This window comes from Myotis nattereri (genome assembly GCF_964212035.1).
Source record: "Myotis nattereri genome assembly, chromosome: 3".
Taxonomy (NCBI): Eukaryota; Metazoa; Chordata; class Mammalia; order Chiroptera; family Vespertilionidae; genus Myotis; species Myotis nattereri.
The window spans coordinates 207581765-207602915 of record NC_138077.1 but is presented as its reverse complement, the minus strand read 5'-3'; the positions used below and the strand labels follow the sequence as shown (position 1 = coordinate 207602915).

At 39.3% G+C, this 21151-nt stretch overlaps 1 protein-coding gene across 1 annotated transcript in view; it reads left to right on the top strand.

The window, feature by feature from the left end:
- Positions 1-21151, top strand: part of SPEN (spen family transcriptional repressor) — an 89050-nt gene that overhangs the window by 40797 nt on the left and 27102 nt on the right. The window contains exons 4-5 of the mRNA XM_081086480.1: positions 17471-17631; positions 20080-20280. Coding sequence (XP_080942606.1) covers positions 17471-17631; positions 20080-20280 — 362 coding nt within the window. The remainder of the gene's footprint in view (positions 1-17470; positions 17632-20079; positions 20281-21151) is intronic.

Sequence of the window (21151 nt, the reverse complement as noted above, 5' to 3'; positions counted from 1 at the left end):
TCTGAATAGGAAAAAGATGAATTAGCACAGTGGTTCTCAACCTTCCTAATGCCGCGACCCTTTAATACAGTTCCTCATGTTGTGGTGACCCCCAACCATAAAATTATTTTCGTTGCTACTTCATAACTGTAATTTTGCTACTGTTATGAATTGTAAATATCTGATATGCAGGATGTATTTTCATTGTTACAAATTGAACATAATTAAAGCATAGTGATTAATCACAAAAACAATATGTAGTTATATATGTGTTTTCCGATGGTCTTAGGCGACCCCTGTGAAAGGGTCGTTTGACCCCCAAAGGGGTCGCGACCCACAGGTTGAGAACTGCTGAATTAGCACTAAAATTAAGTTGGAAAAAGGCAAACCTCAAAGTTCAAATTTATTTGTGGGTTTGGTAAAGGCTATAGCAGTTGTAAGTAATCATTTGGAATAAAATAACACCTTTTCACTTGATCTGTATGCTTTCTTGGTTTAAGCCTTTTATTTTATTTATTTTTTATTTATTTTATTAAATCTTTATTGTTCAGATTATTATAGTAGTTCCTCTTTTTCCCCCCCATAGCTTCCCCCCACCCGGTTCCTACCCCCCATTGTCCTCATCCATAGGTGTACAATTTTTGTCCAGTCTCTTCCCGTACCCCCCACACCCCTTTACCCCCGAGAATTGTCAGTCCATTCCCTTTCTATGCCCCTGATTCTATTATATTTTTGGTTTAAGCCTTTTTTTAAAAAATATTTTTTTATTGATTTTAGAGAGGAAGGGAGAGGGATAGATAGATAGAAACATCAATGATGAGAGAGAATCATTGATCGGCTGCCTCCTGCACAACCCCTACTGGGGATCGAGCCCGCAACCCAGGCATGTGCCCTTGGCCGGAATCGAACCTGGGACCCTTCAGTCCACAGGCCGATGCTCTATCCACTGAGCCAAACCGGGTAGGGCTGGTTTAAGCCTTTTAAAAAAATTATTATTTCTTTTGTTAATCCTTACCTGTCTTTTCCTTTCTCTAAAAATTGATGGGAAAATATCCTTGGGTGAGGATTTAAAAATAAACAAACAAATAAATAAAATAAATAGTAGTCTTTAGCCCTGGCTGGTGTGGTTCAGCTGGTTGAGCATCTTCCCATGCACAAAAGGTCACCAGTTCAATTCCCAGTCAGGGCACATGCCTGGGTTGTGGGCTCTATCCCCAGTAGGGGGCATGCAAGAGGCAACCGATCTATCAATGTTTCTCTCTCTAAAATCAATAAAAACATATTTTTTAAAAAATAATGTTTAACCCGGCCAGCATGGCCCAGTGGTTGAGCATGGATCTATGAACCAGGAGGGTGAGGTTCGGTTCTTGGTCATGGCACATGCCTAGGTTGTGGGCTTGATCCCCCAGTAGGGGGTGTACAGGAGGCAGACGATCAGTGATTCTCTCATCATTGATGTTTCTATCTATTTCCCTCTCCCTTCCTCTCATATATATATATATTTTTTTTAAAGGAAAAAAGTAGTCTTTTTTTTAAAAATTAAATCTTTATTGTTCAGATTATTACATTTGTTCCTCTTTTTCCCCCCCATAACTCCCCTCCTCCCAGTTCCCACCCCACCCTCCGCCCTCACTCCCCACCCACTGTCCTCATCCATAGGTGCACGATTTTTGTCCAGTCTCTTCCCGCATCTCCCACACCCCTTTTCCCCCCAAGAATAGTCAGTCCATTCCCTTTCTATGTCCCTGATTCTATTATAATCACCAGTTCATTCTGTTCATCAGATTATTTATTCACTTGATTCTTAGATTCACTTGTTGATAGATGTGTATTTGTTGTTCATAATTTGTATCTTTACCTTTCTCTTCTTCTTCCTCTTCTTAAAGGATACCTTTCAGCATTTCATATAATACTGGTTTGGTGGTGATGAACTCCTTTAGCTTTTCCTTATCTGTGAAGCTCTTTATCTGACCTTCAATTCTGAATGATAGTTTTGCTGGATAAAGTAATCTTGGTTGTAGGTTCTTGGCATTCATCACTTTGAATATTTCTTGCCACTCCCTTCTGGCCTGCATAGTTTCTGTTGAGAAATCCGCTGACAGTCGTATGGGTGTTAAAAAAGTAGTCTTTACTAATTTTGTTTTTCCCATTTACGTAAACCATTGGGCTTCAGAATAGGAAGAGAAATAGAACCAACTATTTTAATTACTGTGGTTGAATTTATCACTACTTTGGTGACCATGAACACTGAACCTATTTTCTCTTAATCTTACCTAACTATAAAGTAGAGCCAGCACCTGTCTAAGGTTTAGAAATGTTTGATAATTTAAAATACTTATAGGTGAAAGGTAGATGGAAACTAGAACTCAAGAAAAGGTAATTTCTAAAGTCTAGATTTTCTACTGTACTTAGAAATCCTTAGGAAATTAATTTTGTATATCAGCAATAAAAGCTGATGACAGCAAAAAGAAAAATTATTGCTGATGGATTATGGTTCTCTTTCTGCTTCTACCTTTGTCTAATAAGAGAAAGCTTTTCTCTTTTGTCAGTTTCACTCTGTTAATTAAATTTAAAAAAAGACGTTATTTTGTCCCGGCTGGTGTGCATCAGTGGGTAGAGCATTGATCTGAGCACCGAAGGGTGGCAGGTTTGATTCCTGGTCAAGGGCATGTACCTGGGTTGCAGGTTCCATCTCTGGCAAGTGCAGGAGGCAACCAATCTATGTCTCTCTCTCACATCCATGTTTTTCTTGCTATATCTCCCTCCCTCCCTCCCTCCCTCCCTCCTGCCCTCCTTCCTCACTCCCTTCTACTCTGTCTAAAAATCAATGGAAAAAATATCCTTGGGTAAGGATAATAACAAAAAAAAAAATTGATTTTAAAAAATCAGATCTTTTCTGTTAAAAGTCTTTGTAGTTACTAATGATAGAAGAAATCTGTGGACCAAAACAAAATAGAAATTAAAATATTGGTTCTATAATAAAAAATACATTTTTCCTTTTTAGTACATTAATACAGTTTTTCTCAATAGGTATACTAAATTTGAAGAATTTAGACCACTTTTCATTAACTTTGGCTCTGAAGATCTAATTTGTCATTTATACAGTTGAGTCCTGTAGTGCTTTTCCATATCTTTTGCAATATTTGGAGAATCACCAGTTAGAGCTGAATCATTTCTGAGGAACTTTACCTGGGTAAATTGGACTGAGAGGCCCCTTGATTCAGTAGAACCTCATTGAGACAAAACAGCAGGTAGCCTGTTACATTAACTGGTTTGGAATCTCGCACCTTTTCCTAAGGAACAAAGAATCTTAGGTCATCTTTGTGTGTATGTGTGTGTGTATTAAAATAACACACAATTAACCATTTTTAAGTATATAGTTCAGTGTGTACATTCACATTGTTGTGCAACCATTACCACCATCTGTCCCAGAACCTTTTCATTCCAAACTGACGCTGTCTGTATCCATTTAACAACTCTCCATTCTCTTCCCCAAACCCTTAGCAGCCAACATTTGACTTTCTGTCTCTATAATTTGACTACTTTGGTTACCTCATATAAATGGAATCATATAGTATTTGTCCTTTTGTGATTGGCTTATTTCACTTAGCATAATATACTAAAGATTCATCCAACTTTTGTAGCATATGTTAGGATTTCCTTCTGCTTTTAAAGTCTGATTAATATTCCACTATATGTTGATACCACATTTTGTTTATGCAGTCATCTGTTGATGGATACTTGAGTTGTTTTTACCTTTTGGCTATTACACATGCTATGAATGTGGATGTGCAATTGTCTCTTCCAGTTCCTGCTTTCAGTTCTTTTTGTTACGTACTCAGAAGTGGAATTACTGAATCATATGGTACTTCTAATTTTTTGAGGAACTGCTATACTGTTTCCATTTTACTGTCCTGCCAGCAATGCACAAGGAATCCAGTTTCTTTACATGTTATATTCTGTTTTTTGATAGTAGCCATCCTCACTGTGAAAGGTATCTCGTGGTTTTTATTTAAATTTCTCTAACAAGTATTCATGTTGAGCATCTTTTTTTTAAAAAAGATATATTTTATTGATTTTTTATAGAGAGGAAGGGAGAGAGATAGTTAGAAACATTGATGAGAGAGAAACATCGATCAGCTGCCTCCTGCACACCTCTTCCTGTGGATGTGCCTGCAACCAAGGTACATGCCCTTGACAGGAATCGAACCTGGGACCTTTCAGTCTACAGGCCGACACTCTATCCACTGAGCCAAACCAGTCAGGGCTTGAGCATCTTTTTGTGTGCGTTTTGGGCCATTTGTATATTTTCTTTGGAGAAATGTCTGTTCAAGTTCAAAGGTGCCTATTTGCATCTGATTTATTTTTGTGGGTTTTTTTTTTTTTGGCTATTGAGTCATATCTTCTTCTTCTTCTTTTTTTAATACCCGAGGATATGTGTGGTGTTTTTGTTGCTATTTTTTAAAAAAATTGATTTAGGAGAAAAGGAAAAGGGTGTGGGAGAGAGGGAGAGAGAGAGAGGGAGGTAGGGAGGAAGGGAGGGGGAGAGAGGGAGAGGGAGAGAGAGAGGGAGAGAGGGAGAGAGAAAGAAACATCACTGTTAGAAACATCAGTCTGTTGCCTCCTGTACATGCCCCAACTGGGCATTTGAACCAGCAACATGGGTATGTGTCCTGATCAAAATCGAAACCGAAACCTTTTTGGTGTAAATTTAAAATGTCTTAAAATTTAAAAGTTATAAAACAAACAAAAAAACCCATTAAGCTCTTTGCAAAATAGAAGTTTTACTAATTTCTTCTAAACATGGTACTTTGGTGAGGAAAAATTTGTGATTCTAAACTACCACCTTAAATCCCTATGTTGAGAATAAAGAAAGCTATTATTGTGCTAAGAACCACTTTAATATGAATGGGATACTTCTCATTGATGTGAACCTTACTAGAATAGGAGTAGCATTACTGACTGTTTTACCCATCATTTGTTTAAAATTATAAAACAGTTTTGTTCACAAGTACTTTCACCTTGCAATTGAAATGCAGAACACATATTATAAAAAAGTTATTTGGTGTTTTCTTTTCTGCTGTGTTTTTCAAAATTGAGTGATACCAGAATGTTTTAGATTCCAGTTTCCTCTTGAGTGTAATTTTCACAAGTGAATTCCCCCCCCCCCCCCACTGTTTTCCCCTGAGTTTTGGAGTTATTCAAAGACTTTTATAAAGTGGTACATTACTGATAAGGAAGAATGGTCACTTTAAGGGACTCATGTTTGAATTGCCACTTAAAATGAGCATGTAGGGTTTTCATGTTGGGAAAGCAGTAAAGGAAATAATGTAGGTCTCAACTTTGGCACTAATTGATATTTGAGGCCAGAGAATTCTTTGTTGTGAGGACTGTTCGGAACATTGTAGGATGTTTAGCAGCACCCTGGCCTCTGTTCACTAGATGGCAGTAAGCCTCATCCCCACTCAGAGTTGTGACAGCCAAAAATGTCCATTGGGGAGCAATCACCCCCATTAAGAACTACTGATGTAGGTATTCCAATGAAGGATTTGTGAATGAAAGAGAATAGTGTATCCAAAGACTCTGGACTTTGTTAGACATTTAATTTGGGGGTAGGGGATATATATTTTAATTGTGCTTTTGCTTCCATCCTGGAAAATGGTTCTTTTTTGTTGTTGTTTGTGTGTTTAAATCCTTTTCCACAAAGTTCTAGATAACAGGATCCATGAAGTGATTTTGTTTTTATAGATATCAGTGATTTTTCAGTCAGCTTATTAATATGTCTCAGTTATAGTTCTAGAACTTCAGAACAGTCATTTCTTGATAACTAGTAATTAAAGAAGAAATACTTTGCAGTTTGCAACAAAGAAATTTTTATTTCATGATTAGATACTGAGTTTAGTTAATACCTTTATTTTAATGAGCTTAGTGTACTTTTCAGGGCATTAATTTCAATTGCTTGCACAATTCAAGACAATAATGTCTTGGAGATATCTCCATTACATATCAAACACCATATCAGCCTCTGTGTTTACAAAGATGAATCCAGTGTTGAGCTTTCAAATGAGTAGTTATGATACAGAGTGAAGAGATTTGAGATTTGAGATAGACACTGTAGTAAATGAGGCTCAGGAATATATAGCTAAGAAACGAATGAATGCTGTAGGTGGGGTGTGGATGTCAGGAACAGCTACAGAATAGGTTAACCTTAGAACTAATTCCTTGAAGGTAAGGCAGGCAAGGATGGACAGAAAGGTGCCTTAAACAGGAATAGGTTGGACAAGAGCTCTCCATGTTTGTTATATGCTAGGCAGGGTGCTAATAAGCATTTTGTAATTATAACTCACCACAGCCCTTCACAAGTGGTAGGTGCTATCACCATTTACATATAAGAAAATTAAGGATTAGAGAGGAAGTAAATTTAACCAAGGACTTATCCTATATACTAAAAAGGATAATATGCAAATTGACCCTAACAGCAGAACGACTGGGAATGATTGGTCACCATGACACACATGACCACCAGGGGGCAGACGCTCAATGCAGGAGCTGTTCCCTGCTGGTCATTGCGCTCCCACAGGGGGAGCTCTGCTCAGCCACAAGCCAGACTGACGGCTGCCAGCACAGCAGTGGTGGCGGGAGCCTTTCCCGCCTCCTCAGCAGTGCTAAGGATGTCCGACTGCAGCTTAGGCCTGCTCCCTGCTGACAAGTGGACATCCTGGGCTGCCAGAGGGATGTCTGACTGCCAGCTTAGGCCCGATCCCCCTTGGGGAGCAGGCCTAAGCCAGCAGGTGGACATTCCCCGAGGGGTCCCAGACTGCAAGAGGGCACAGGCCGGGTTGAGGGACACCCCCACCCCCAGTGCACAAATTTTTGTGCACTGGGCCTCTAGTATATAATAATTTTTTAAAAGGCACCTGATTAGAAACTGGTTTAATGTTCTTGTGTGGATAGATAATTAGTGGATAGGGTAACGGTCATGACAAAGGAATGAGAAGGAGCAGCTAGTAAATTAGTTTGGGGTTATGATGTAAATATCTCTCTCAATGAGGAATATGGATTTTATCCTATAAGTACTTGAGAAATGGATGGTAGGTGCAAGGTAGGTGGAGAGTCAGAGAACCCTAGAGCAGTGGTTCTCAACCTTCCTAATGCCGCGACCCTTTAATACGGTTCCTCATGTTGTGGTGACCCCCAGTTTTATTGTTACAAATTGAACATAATTAAAGCATAGTGATTAATCACAAAAAAACCATGTAATTATATATGTGTTTTCCGATGGTCTTAGGCAACCCCTGTGAAAGGGTTGTTCGATCCCCAATGGGGTCGCGACCCACAGGTTGAGAACTGCTGCCCTAGAGTTAATAGGACCTTTGAAGGAAGGTCATGAAATCTGGTAATTCACTAGGGAAATTAAGTTTAGAGAGGCAAAATGAGGTGCCTTACTAGACCACACAGTTGAGTATTTCCTTCTTCATTTTCTTATAAAACACAGACCTTTAGTCCAGGTTACATCACAAATAGCAGAGTTGAAAATGTAATTGGAATCACGTCAGGTTGTCTATAAACTGGTGGTTTGCTTTGTAACTTTCTGGGCTCAGGACACTTATATTCTTAAATTATTGAGTTCTTGTTTATTTTAGGTAATGTCTATTAACATTTACCATATTAGAAACTAAGACTTAAAAAAATTTATTGATTTTTAGGGAGAAAGAGAAACATTGACTTGTTGTTTCACTTATTTATGTATTTATTGGTTGATTCTTGTATGTGCCCTGACCAGGGATGGAACCCTCAACCTAGGCATATCAGGACAGTACTCTAACCTGCTGAGCTACTCGGCCAGAGCTAGAAATTAAACTTTTAAAAAAGATACATTTGTATTGATTTGAGATAGAGAGGGAGAAAAGAAGAGGGGGAGAGAGAGAGAGAGAGAGAAACATCAATAACAGAGCCATTGATCAGCTACCTCCTGCAATCCCCCTACTGAGGATCAAGCCCACAACCCTGGAATGGCAACCTCTTTGTGCATGGGAGGAAGCTCAACCAACTGAGCCATAACAGCCAAGGCAGAAATTAAAACCGTTAGGTTGAAATTTTTATTTTATTTATTTGACATGACTCTTTTAAAAAAATTTTAAGTTTATTTGATCAAAACTTGATTCGAATTGGGCAGTGCCAAAGCAGAAGTGATTAGAATATTCCACCAACAGGTTATAGGGCAGTGGTTCTCAACCTTCCTAATGCCGCGACCCTTTAATACAGTTCCTCATGTTGTGGTGACCTCCAACCATAAAATTATTTTCGTTGCTACTTCATAACTGTAATTTTGCTACTGTTATGAATCGTAATGCAGGATGTATTTTCATTGTTACAAATTGAACATAATTAAAGCATAGTGATTAATCACAAAAACAATATGTAGTTATATATGTGTTTTCCGATGGTCTTAGGTGACCCCTGTGAAAGGGTCGTTTGACCTCCAAAGGGGTCGCGACCCACAGATTGAGAACCGCTGATATAGGGGATAGAGTTTTATAGAGAAAAGGTGGAAGCAAAGCAAGAAAATTATTTGATTGGTTATAGCATAAGTGGCTGCCTAATTTGGAAAGTTCTAATAAGCTGTTTGTGATTGGCTATCCATAGGTTTGATATCTTAACCTTGAGGCATTTACAGTCTTAGGTTTTGATTTGTTTACATAGGCTGCTAAGATATTAGAACCACCTCAGTCTAATGGTCTCCTTGTTTAATTTAAGAACTCCCCTTTTTGGTCATTCTCTCATACGTGAGATAATAACTAAAAATTGATATTAGTGCCACTCTTGTTCACTATTAGCTAAGTTTTTGAAATTTTTGTCTTCTTGTGAAACTCAGACCTTTGAGAGGATATAGCCCACCAGGGATACTACAGTGATGACTTATCAGTTGGATAATACCAAGAGACAAGTATGTTCCTTGGTCAGAGTTTCCTGTGAATCAAACCAGCTGGTATCAAATAAATCAAAGGATGTACCAGAAGGAGCATCAACCTGTTTTAGCTTGTTCATTCATTTCTTGTTTGCTACAGTTCCCAAGGTGTTGATTTAGGTATTTGCTTATGGCACAGATTTATGGAGTGTTCAGCCAATAAGTAAAGCAATTCGATTATTTAAAACCACTTTGGCAAGAAATTCTAGAGACTTTTGTTGTGCCGTTAATGGCCTTAGTGGTAGGTTTAGTGACAGTTGCCAGAGTTAAGGAGCATTGTCTACCTGTGCATTAACAGAGAGAACAAGTAACTAGTGAAAAGGCAAAAGAAATAAAAATTTCATATGGAGATGAAGATCTTCATCCATAATCTTGGGAGAGCTGTCCTCTTTAAGATGTTGTCTGCCTCTGGGGAGGAACTTCCCTAATCAATTTTAATTTTAGATCTCTAGCTGGTATGATATAACCATTTAAAAATATATTTGTATTGGTTTTTAAAGAGAAGAAGGGAAAGGGAGAGGTGTGACATTGATGTGAGAGTGGAACATCATTCGGCTGCTTCCTGCATGCACACTACCAGGAATTGAGCCTACAAGCCAGGCATGTGCCCTGGCCAGGAATTGAACTGGTGACCTCTTGGTGCATGGGTCGACATTCAGTCAACTGAGCCACATTGGCCAGGGCATATACTAGTATATAACTATTTTTAAAACAAAAGATAATGAGATGAGTAGCATTGTCTTGTCTTTTTTGCAAATTTCTTCAATGTTGATTTAATAAGATAGCGAGATTCTCATAACCACTGTTGTATTCACACTGTGATTATACGTGTGTGTGAAGTCTATGCAGAAAATCTGACCTCACATGGTTATGTAATTGAAATAAGAACCTTACAGACCCCTTAAAATGATCTTCCCCTCCCCCCCCATAGGTCCTCAAACCACATTTAGAGAACTGCTGCACTAAAAAGATAGGATTGTCTTGAAAATTTGATTTGGACATGTAAAAGAATTGGATGTAGAGAGATTCTTACCTGGGGTAGGGATACATTGCATTTATGAAATTACATGATTTCCCCTCCACATTTGATGGAAGCACCAAGGGCAGTGGACACATTTGGATTTTCCCAAACCTGATGGGAAATCTGCATTTTGCATCTTTTCCCTCTCGACTCAAGCTTACTATTGATTATGTAGAGAGAAAAAAATTATTAGCTGCCTGATGAAAGAGAAGAGAGATTTTGGCAAATAGTCACTTGAGATTATATGTGCTTTTAATAAATGGATCCTCTTAACTGTTTTAATGGCAAAGTTTTCTAGTTTTAATTGCTCCTCTTAAAAAAAAATCCATTTATGCCAGATTTTCCCCTACTTAATTAGATTAATTGCTTTTTAATCTTCCAGTTGTAAAAACCAACATAGCTCTGGCCAGTGTTCTCAGTGGTTAGTGTCAGCCTACACACCAAAGGGTTGTGGGTTCGATTCCTGGTCAAAGGCATGTACCTGAGTTGCAGGCTCGATCCCTGGCCCTGTAGGGCAATTTCAGGAGGCAACCAATTGATGTGTCTTTCTCACATCAGTGTGTCTCTCTCTTCTCCCCTCTCTGTTGCTCCCTTCCTCCTACTCTCTCAAAAAATGAATGGGAAAAATATCCTCCGGTGAAGATAAAAAAGAATAAAGAAGAACAACAAAAACTAACATATTTATCATAATCAAATGTTTATAAATATTATAGGGATACAGATATAGAAGTCAGCCATTGGATGTTACTGTTGTATGTGAACAAATTTAGTCCTGAATTATCTTGTAACTAGAGGCCCGATGCACGAAATTCATGCGAGAGTAGGCCTTCCAAGCATAACCAATGGACATAAGACACTGGGGGGTAGGGGAGGCCGGGGGATTGTTAAGGGTGGGGGAAAAAGGAGACATATGTAATATTCTTTGTAATACTTTAAGCAATAAAACAATTAAAAAAAAAAAAGAGTAGGCCTTCCTTCTCCCAGCTGCTGGCACCGGCTTCCCTCTGGCACCCGGGACACGGGTTTCCCTTGCAGCCCCGGCTTCATCCGGAAGGATGTCCGGTATAATTAGCATCTTATGCTTTTAATATTATAGATCAGTATATCCAGTGCCTTGACATTTTCCATGTTAAGAGTCAAATGCTCACTGTAGTTCTGTGTATAAAATGGCTGTAGGGACAGGAATAGTTGGTTATTTGACACCATAATTGTGTTTAAGAGAGTCCTGGCATTCATATTCTGTTTGATTATCAATAACTAGAGGCCTGGTGCATGAAATTTCAGCCTGGCCTGTGCTCTCACCCCGGCCTGTGCCCTCTTGCTCCCCACGAGGAGCGGAGCGGGCCTAAGCTGGCAGTTGGACATCCCTCTCACAGTCTAGGACCCCTTGCTCCTTACTGCCTGCCTGCAGCGGAGGCGGTCCCGCCACCACCTCTGCGCTCACCAGTCATGAGCCCAGCTTCTGGCTGACTGGAGCTCCCCCTGTGGGAGCGCACTGACCACCAGGGGGCAGTTTCTGTGTTGAGCATCTGCCCCCTAGTGGTCAGTGTGCATCATAGCGACCAGTTGTTCTGCCGTTCGGTCGATTTGCAGATGAGCCTTTTATTATATAGGATTATTATGCAGCCTGGCCAGTGTGGCTCAGTAGTTGAATGTCGGGAGATTGAACTGCAATCTTGGTGTATCAGGACGACACTCTAACCAACTGAGATACCCAGCCAGAGCTCAAAAGTTGTATATCATTTTATCATTTGGCAATTCATTTTAAAGCCTTTCCCCCTTTCTAGTTATCACTTCAGATTGGTCAGTAGGTAATTCTACCATTTAAATCTTACATCTTGTTTCAAAATTGGTGTGGTAGTAGGGAATTCACCAAGATTGTGATGATATTTATAGAAAATCTATTATCTATGACAATTTTTTTAAAAAATATTTTTTTATTGATATCATAGAGAGGAAGGGAGAGGGAGAGAGATAGAGACATCAGTGATGAGAGAGAATCATTGATCGGCTGCCTCCTGCATGCCCCTGACTGGGGATTGAGCCTACAACCCAGGCATGTGCCCTTGACCGGAATCAAATCCGGGACCCTTCATTCCACAGGCTGATGCTCTATTCACTGAGCAAAACCAGCTAGAGCTGTGACAGTTTTGTCCTTAAAAATTATTGTTATCGTTGATTGATCACCTTCCTTCATTACTTTTTGTTAATATATTTTTACTGATTTCGGAGAGTAAGGGGAGGGAGAGAGAGCTGGAAACATCAGTAATGAGAGAGAATCATTGATCGGCTGCCTCCTGCATGCCCCTTATTGAGGACTGAGCCCGCAACCTGGGCATGTGCCCTGACTGGGAATTGAACTGTGACCTTCTGGTTCATAGGTTGATGCTCAACCACTGAGCTACACAAGCTGGACTTCCTTCATTTTTATATTACAGACTTTTACCGAACTTTGTTTTTGTTGTCTCATTAATCATATTAAAAGCCAGAAATTTTGCTCTTGCCCTTATTTGTTTGCTTCTTTATCCACTATTGCTAAGGAATTTTGATGTATATAATATTGGTAGCATTGTTATTAAAGAATTTTCCTTAATGGTTATTTTATTTGTTGGAATTAAGTATAACACTCTATGCTGTAATCATTTGGTGATCTTGTGAATAATCTTGTATTAGTTGAAGTACTTAGTACGTATAACAAACATTTTCTCCTGTACTAAAGCAGAATATTAATTTTGTTAACCCTTAATTTGAATGAAAATATAGTATTCTATTCACTTAGTACTAGTAACACTACTTTTGTTGAGTGACCCAGGACAACATTTGTTGTGTAAAAGGGAAATGGGAGCCCTTCCATGTATAGGAGGCCTGCCAATGATGGCTTGTTGCACCTGGGGCTTTTATCCCTAGTAGTGGGTATTTTGGAGCTCGCGTATCTCTGTTTGCCCTCACCGGCATAGGCTTATTTCCCTGTGTTTCAAACTGCAGGAAGATCCGGTAACCTCATAACGTTTTTGTTTTTTTGTCTTAGTAGGTGAAAGCTAAATAAAAATGCTGTGTGAGTGCTAAGTTATAACACCTTGTTTTCTTAAAATGTTTACTTTATTCTCTTAAAAAAGCAGTAGCAAATTTGTCTCAGATCCTAGGGTTGCATTTATTAATCAGACTGGCTTAAAGATGGTCTTGGGTATGAGAGCTGTAGTCTCAGTGCAAATGATAAAACTATCAAGTCTTTCCTCTGCCAGGTATGTTTAAGCACCTGGCTGGTATGACTCAGTGTTTGAGCGTCAATCTATGAACCCTGTTACCTTCTGGTCAGGACACATACCCGGGTTGCTGGCTTGATCCCCGATATGTACAGGAGGCAGTTGATCCATGTCTCTCATCAATGTTTCTGTCTCTATATCCCTCTCCCTCCCTCTCTCTAAAATCAATAAAAACATATTTTTAAGTAATGGATTAACCTTCCAGAGTTCTATAGAGATAAGGCTTCCACAACAGGAAGGTGTGAGTTTGAAGCAAAATTTTAGAAACCTGTACATAGCTTTTTATTAATCTATTTGAGAAGGCTATGAAAGAACTTAAAACCACCACAGTCGTGCACATCCAGTACTGAAGAGAATTTTATTATTTTAAACGTATTTTTATTGATTTCAGAGAGCAAGGGAGAGGGAGAGAGAGAGAAACATTAATGATGAAAGTCATTGATCGGCTGCCTCCTGCCCACTGGGGATTGAGCGTGCAACCTCGGCATGTGCCCTTGACCAGAATCGAACCTAGGACCCTTCAGTCCACAGGCTGACACTCTATCCACTGAGGCAAACTAGCTAGGGCCTAAAGAGAATTTTATATTTCTTACTTAGTTTTTAGGCATAATAAGCTTGCTTAAATATCCCTCTCTCGATCTGACCGTGTTGGTAATATTTTTTCTTTGTCTTTCAATTGTCTCCCCATTTGAGGATTGTATTAAATTGAAGAGAGTAATCAATTTCATTGACTTTGATTTTCCATATTATTCACAAAGATCCTAAACTAGCAAGACTCAAGTAATTTACACAATATTTCTTTATTACATCTTCAAAATTTTTTAAAGTTAATATTACCTGGGAAATTATTTTTGATATTTATATTTTCCTAAAAATTAATTTATGTGTGAAGTGTAGTGGTAGTAATAATAGTAACAGAGCAGGGCTACTTCATTTATTGAATGCTGTCATATTCCAAACTCTCTAAGCCTATGGGTTATTACTTTATTTTATTTTTCTTATTCCTCACCTGAGGATATTTTTCCCATTGATTTTTTTTTAATTAAATCTTTATTCAGATTATTACAGTTGTTCCTCTTTTTTCCCCCCATAGCTCCCCTCCACCCGGTTCCCCTCCCACCCTCCACCCTCACCCCCCCCCCCACTGTCCTCATCCATAGATGCACGATTTTTGTCCAGTCTCTTCCTGCATCCCCCACACCCTTCCCCCCCCCAAAATAGTCCACTCCATTTCTATGCCCCTGATTCTGTTATAATCACCAGTTTATTCTGTTCATCAGATTATTTATTCACTTGACTTTTAGATTCACTTGTTGATAGATATGAATTTGTTGTTCATAATTTGTATCTTTACCTTTTTCTTCTTCCTCCTCTTCTTAAAGGATACCTTTCAGCATTTCATATAATACTGGTTTAGTGGTGATGAACCCCTTTAGCTTTTCCTTATCTGTGAAGCTCTTTATCTTACCTTCAATTCTGAATGATAGTTTTGCTGTATAAAGTAATCTTGGTTGTAGGTTCTTGGTATTCATCACTTTGAATATTTCTTGCCACTCCCTTCTGGCCTGCAAAGTTTCTGTTGAGAAATCAGCTGACAGACGTATGGGTACTCCCTTGTAGGTAATTGACTGTCTTTCTCTTGCTGCTTTTAAGATTCTCTCTTTGTCTTTTGCTCTTGGCATTTTAATTATGATGTGTCTTGGTGTGGTCCTCTTTGGGTTTCTCTTGTTTGGGGTTCTCTGCGCTTCCTGGACTTATAAGTCTATTTCTTTCACCAGTTAGGGGAAGTTTTCTGTCATTATTTCTTCAAATAGGTTTTCAATATCTTGCTCTCTCTCTTCTTCTGGCACCCCTATAATTTGGATGTTGGTACGCTTGAAGCTGTCCCAGAGACTCCTTACACTATCTTCGTATTTTTGGATTCTTTTTTCATTTTGCTTTTCCGGTTGGGTGTTTTTTGCTTCTTCATATTTCAAATCTTTGACTTGATTCTTGCGATCCTCTGGTCTGCTGTTGGGAGTCTGTATAATATTTTTTATTTCAGTCAGTGTATGCTTAATTTCTAGTTGGTCCTTTATCACAACCTCGAGGGTCTCACTAGATTTCTTGAGGGTCTCATTAAGTTTATCGGCGGTTTCTAGAAAATAATTGAAAAACCTTAAAAGTGTGGTTTTGAACTCTATATCCAGTAGTTTGCTTTCCTCCATTTCTGTCATTTGTGTCCTGTTTCTTTGTCTCGGCATTTTTTATGCTTTGCTGTTTCGATTGAGTGGCTTTCTGTGCTAAGTGTCCTATAGGGCCCAGTGGCTCAGCCTCCCCAATTACCTGAGGTAGACACTCTTGGTGCATCCCGTTGTGGGCTTTGTGCACAGTCTTGTTGTAGTTAAGCATTGATTGTTGTAGGTAACACTGGGAGGGATTGACCTCCAGGCCAATTGGCTGTGAGAATCAGCTGTTTCTGCAGTGGGAGAACTTCTGTGCTAGAGACACCCCTCTGGGACAAGACTTGCTTCAGTGGGGCTTTGGTGCTCACTGAGTCTGCCCCCTGAGTGTGTCCTTTATGGATCCGAGGAGCTGCAATCTGGATGGTCCCACTCTGACCACCGGGCACACTGGCTCCTGGATCTCTAAGGAGATGCTAATCTAGCCTAGGCCTGAGGCTACCCAGCAGAAGCCAGGTGTGAAGCAATGCAAGTTGCCGTGGGGCCTTGGGCTGGCTGCAGTTTGTTAAGTAATTTTCAGATTGCAAAGGGCCGGGCCTTTCATATGCAAAAGCCTCCTTGCACGGCTTGAGCGGGTCGGGGTCCCAGGGGATCAACAGGGCAGAGTGAACAGTTATGGCTGCTCTCAGTCCTGCCCTCAGAGGCCCCGCTTCTCAGTGTCCTGGCAATTGCTGCGAGCACCTCTGAGAGAAAGCTGCCCTCGAGTTCCGATCGATGCCAGACAGTCCCGTTTCTCCCGTATGAGTCTGGGTCCCCAGAGACTCACCTGGAACTGGAGCTCAGAGCTTGAGACTCTCTCCTGATTGAAAAAGACAACCGTGTCCTTAGCCGCCAGCCCTCTCAGCATGCACCTCCGCACCTTTGTATTTTACTTCTGCACTGCATCTCCTCTGAGTCTCGGTATTCTTTTCTCTTTCCTTCTAGTTGTAGTATTTCCACTCAGCCAGCCTTCCTGTGGTTCTGGATGATGTCCGTTCCATCTTTTAGTTGTATTTTTGAAGTGGTTGTGCAAGGCAGCAATCTCTGGTGTTTACCTATGCCGCCATCTTGGTTTCTCCGATTTTTTTTTTTTTAGAAAGAGTGGGAAGGAGGGAAGAAGGGAGAGAGGGAGAGGGAGAGGGAGAGAGAGCGAGAGAGAGAGAAGACAGAAACATTGATGTGAGACACATCGATTGGTTGTCTCCAGTATGCACCTCAACTGGGGCTGAGGATGGAACCTGCAACCCAGCTATGTTCACTTGTCTGGGAATCGAACCCAAGACCCTTTGTGTGTGGGCTGATGCTGTAACCAGTGACCCATGTCAGCCATGGCAACCTGTGGGTTATTTTTTTAAAAATTTTATTATTATTTTTTAAATTTTGTTTTATTGCTTAAAGTATTACAAAGAGTATTACATATGTCTCCTTTTTTTTTTCCCTTGACCTTCCCCCGGCCTCCCCTACCCCTCAGTGTCTTGTGTCCATTGGTTATGCTTATATGCATGCATACAAGTATGTGGGTTATTTTATTTAATTCCTAACTCTATGAGATAGATACTATTATTATTATTTCTGTTTTAGAGATGTGTAAACTGAGGCTTTAGTAAGAGCTTAAGTGACTTATCCAAGAGTACCTACTGTATGTCTAAGCTAAGATTTGAATTGATGTCTCTGAATCAATAACCCATATATCCACTGTTCTATTATTATTATGACCCTTAAGTGAATTGTGTTCATTAGTCTTATTTACTTGGAAAAATTATTCAAATTTTGCATTCAAGAATGAAACATTTGCCTTTAGGTGGCATGTGGTAATGTAAAAGATTGTTTATTTTGCCTCCACACTGTCAGGCCACTGCTGTCTTCTGTTATCTCTGAAGGTACAGTATGAAATGGATGTGGAGAAGGTAGGGCATCCTAAAGTCTCAGGCCTAAAGTTTAGACCTTTTAATTGTTGCCACTTGTTGATTCTAAGAAGTTTTATATGCTCCAGTGTTTTGTTTCTCTTTTCACTGAAGTTTTTTTTGCCCTTCTGCAGCACTGATTCTAGCAGTAGTTCAAGTGATGACTCTCCAGCCCGGTCAGTTCAATCCGCAGCAGTCCCCGCACCCACTTCCCAGTTGCTTTCATCCCTGGAAAAAGATGAGCCCCGTAAAAGTTTTGGGATCAAAGTTCAGAATCTTCCAGTACGCTCTACAGGTAAAAACTATACTTTTCTTTCTGTTGCTGTTGGGGAATGAGAGACTAAGCAACTTGAATTCTATATTTCGTTGTGACAAGTTTTTTTTTTTTTTTTATGGTGGTTTTTTAAAAAATTGATTTCAGAGAGAGGAAGGGGAGAGAGAGAGAGAGAGAGAGAGAGAGAGAGAGAGAGAGAGAGAGAAACATAAATGATGAGAGAGTATCTTCGATTGGCTGCCTCCTGCATGCCTCCTACCGGGGACTGAGCGAGAAACCCCAGCATGTGCCCTGACCAAGAATCAAACATGACCTCCTGGTTCATGGATCAATGCGCAACCACTGAACAACACCGGCCGGGTACAACAAGCTTTTTAAAAACATTTTGTTTTTCATCACCATTTATTTCCGCTATGCCCTCTTCCTCCACTTCCCCCTCCCAATCATCACATTGTTGTCCATGACCATGAGTTCCCTCTCTCTTTTTTTTTTTTTTTAACTTTGCTCCATCCTTCCAACTCTTCCCCTTCCATGCGCAATCAGCTTTGTTCTTGTGGTTCATTAACATGTAATGCCATGTAAGAAAAAGCAAGTGGTTATTATTATAATTTTATGTAGTGACTAGGTTGTTACATATTTAATCTAGCCTAGACACTAGGCTGGATTAAATATTTTAATGAGAGGGGAAATTTGTTATGATGAAAATGTAGAAATACTGTTTTTAGTTAGATTTATTATATTGCTCTGGAGTCCTATGTTATGTGAAATAATTTTGGACATAAAATTATGATAGGAAACTCATTTCAAAAAAATTAAGAGTTTGCCTGGCTGGCATGGCTCAGTGATTGAGCGTCGACCTATGAACCAGGAAGTTGCAGTTCGATTCTTGGTCAAGACATATGCCTGGGTTGCTGGCTTGATCCCCAGTAGGGGCATGCAGGAGGCAGCCAATAAATGATTCTCTCTCATTATCATTAATGTTTCTACCTCTCTCCCTCTCCCTTCCTCTCTGAAATCAACAGAAATATATTAAAAAAAAATATTAAGAGTTTAAATGAGGAAAATCATGAATAATGGAAAAGTCTAATGAAAAGCTATACTGTAGTCTTGCCTTTACTCCTGATATTTTAAAATGACAGTTGACCACAATATACTGTTATTCCTATATTAGGCATATTACCTATGAAAACAACATATGTATGGTCAGAATGAAAAAGATCAAACTAAATATTTCTTGGCTAAGTGCATTTCAGTGATTACTTCAATTATTTATTAAAACACAGCTGGTCCGAGTGCAGTGGTGTCTTACAACTAATTGATCACAGCTAGTTACAGATTTCTTTGTTCCTTCTCCACTCCCACTGCTTCACTTGACTAGCCTTAAAAAAAAAAATCAGCCTATAGCCCCACTGGCATGGCTTAGTGGTTGAGTGTTGAATTATGAACCAGGTCGTCACAGTTCAATTTGTGGTCAGGGCATATGCCTGGGTTGCTAGCTTGATCCCTAGTGTGGGCATGTAGGAGGCAGCCAATCAATGATTCTCTCATCATTAATGTTTCTATCTCTCTATCCTCCTCCCTTCCTCTAAAAGATAAAATAAAACAGCCTATAAAATCTGCATACCAGGTTTGTGAATAGAGATATTGAGACACAAATGTTGATGACCTTTGATTTAGATTACTTGGTAATTAGGAATAGATGAGGGTAAAATTGGCTTGTCTTTTTATATAATCTTGATTCTTATGATGAAGCAAATTAACACAGGACCCCCAGATGGCATGATTCATCTGTAAAATGCCTGAAAGTTGTTTAGGATGTTACATGCCACTTCCCACACATTTTTATCATTGACATGATGCTTGGGAAGCTAGAAGTATGGTTTTCTTTTTGAAGTCTTTAAAGGTTTTACATATGTTGTTTTCATGTATGTAAAGTTTTTATTATGAAAGTTTAAAAAAAATATTTTTTATTGATTTCAGAGAGGGAGGGAGAAATAGATCAATGAGGAAGGGAGAGGGAGAAAGAAATAGAAAGATCAATGATGAAAAAGAATCATTGCTTGGCTACCTCCTGTATGCACCCCACTGGGGATCGAGCCTGCAACCCAGGCATGTGCCCTGACTAGGAATTGAACGGTGACCTCCTGGATCATAGGTTGATGCTCAATCACTGATCCACACCAGCTGGGCGAAAGTTTTAAACATAACCAAAAGTAGGAGTAGCAAAATAAACTCCCCTTACGCTATACTCCAGATTTTTTTTAAAAAAATCAATAAATCTTCTAATACTCAGTTTATTTCAGAATTGTACAGTAATCTCCAAAATGCCTTTTAGAGTTATTGTGTTTGAAAACATAATGTTTTAAGGCTAACAAAACTTAGGTTAAAAATCAGGCTAATAATTAGCTTACTTATTGAGTTGTAACTAAATTAGAAAAATAAGCAACTTGTTTTTATTTGGCGATTTAGATACAAGCCTTAAAGATGGCCTTTTCCATGAATTTAAGAAATTTGGAAAGGTGACTTCAGTGCAAATACATGGAGCTTCAGAAGAGAGGTATGGCCTGGTATTCTTTCGACAGCAAGAGGACCAAGAAAAAGCATTGACTGCATCGAAAGGAAAACTTTTCTTTGGCATGCAGATTGAAGTAACAGCATGGATAGGGCCAGGTAAGAGAAAAGGAATTTGTGTAATTTGTATTCCAGCCTATGAAACAGCAGCATAGTATTCTAAATGTGGACACTATTCCAGCTTTATTTATTCAGCTTAATAAACTATGTTGTTTTAGTTAGGGAGGGTAAAAATTGTTGTGTTTCTATAAGGGAGAAATGCTGACTTAAAAAACAAATTTGATTTATTGGTTGCTTCTTGTATGTGCTCTGACCAGGGATTGAACCCACAACCTTGGCATGTCAGGACAACGCTCTTACCAACTGAGCTATCCAGCCAGGGCAGAAATGCTGACTTTTAATAAGAGTGACAGAAAGGCAGAGTTAGCCCCTTATTGCGTCCTGCTTTCCCAAAAGGATTAACTTGATTGAGATAAGGAAATAGTTTCTAGGAGAATAACAACAGAATTATCCTGGATTAAATTTCAAAATAAATTACTTGTTATATGGATTTGAGGGGCTAGTTAGACCAGTTTTATTTCCATTATGCCCAGCACAATTGGATCTGTTATTCTGTCTTCTATGACCTTAAAGATAGTGACGGAAAAGCAGGGCTAACTTAGTGTGACCCATTGAGAATTTCAAGGGGACATTTTATTAGCTTGAACTTACCTGAAAGGCCTATTATAGGGCAGGAAGTCTTCTCAGGCAGGGATTGGGCCATGTTTCCTCCAGTTTAGAATCACCTTCAGAGCTTGTTTAAAATGCAGACTCTTGGACCCTACCCCAGCTTGCTGGTTCAGAATTTACATATGCATGTTTGGGAGCCCCTAATTTAAGGCATCTTGTGAGTAAATTTGTAAAGGAATGAATAGAAATGTTAAAATTATACAGTCCCATTATGTAGCTGAGATGAACTTTAAGACTAAAC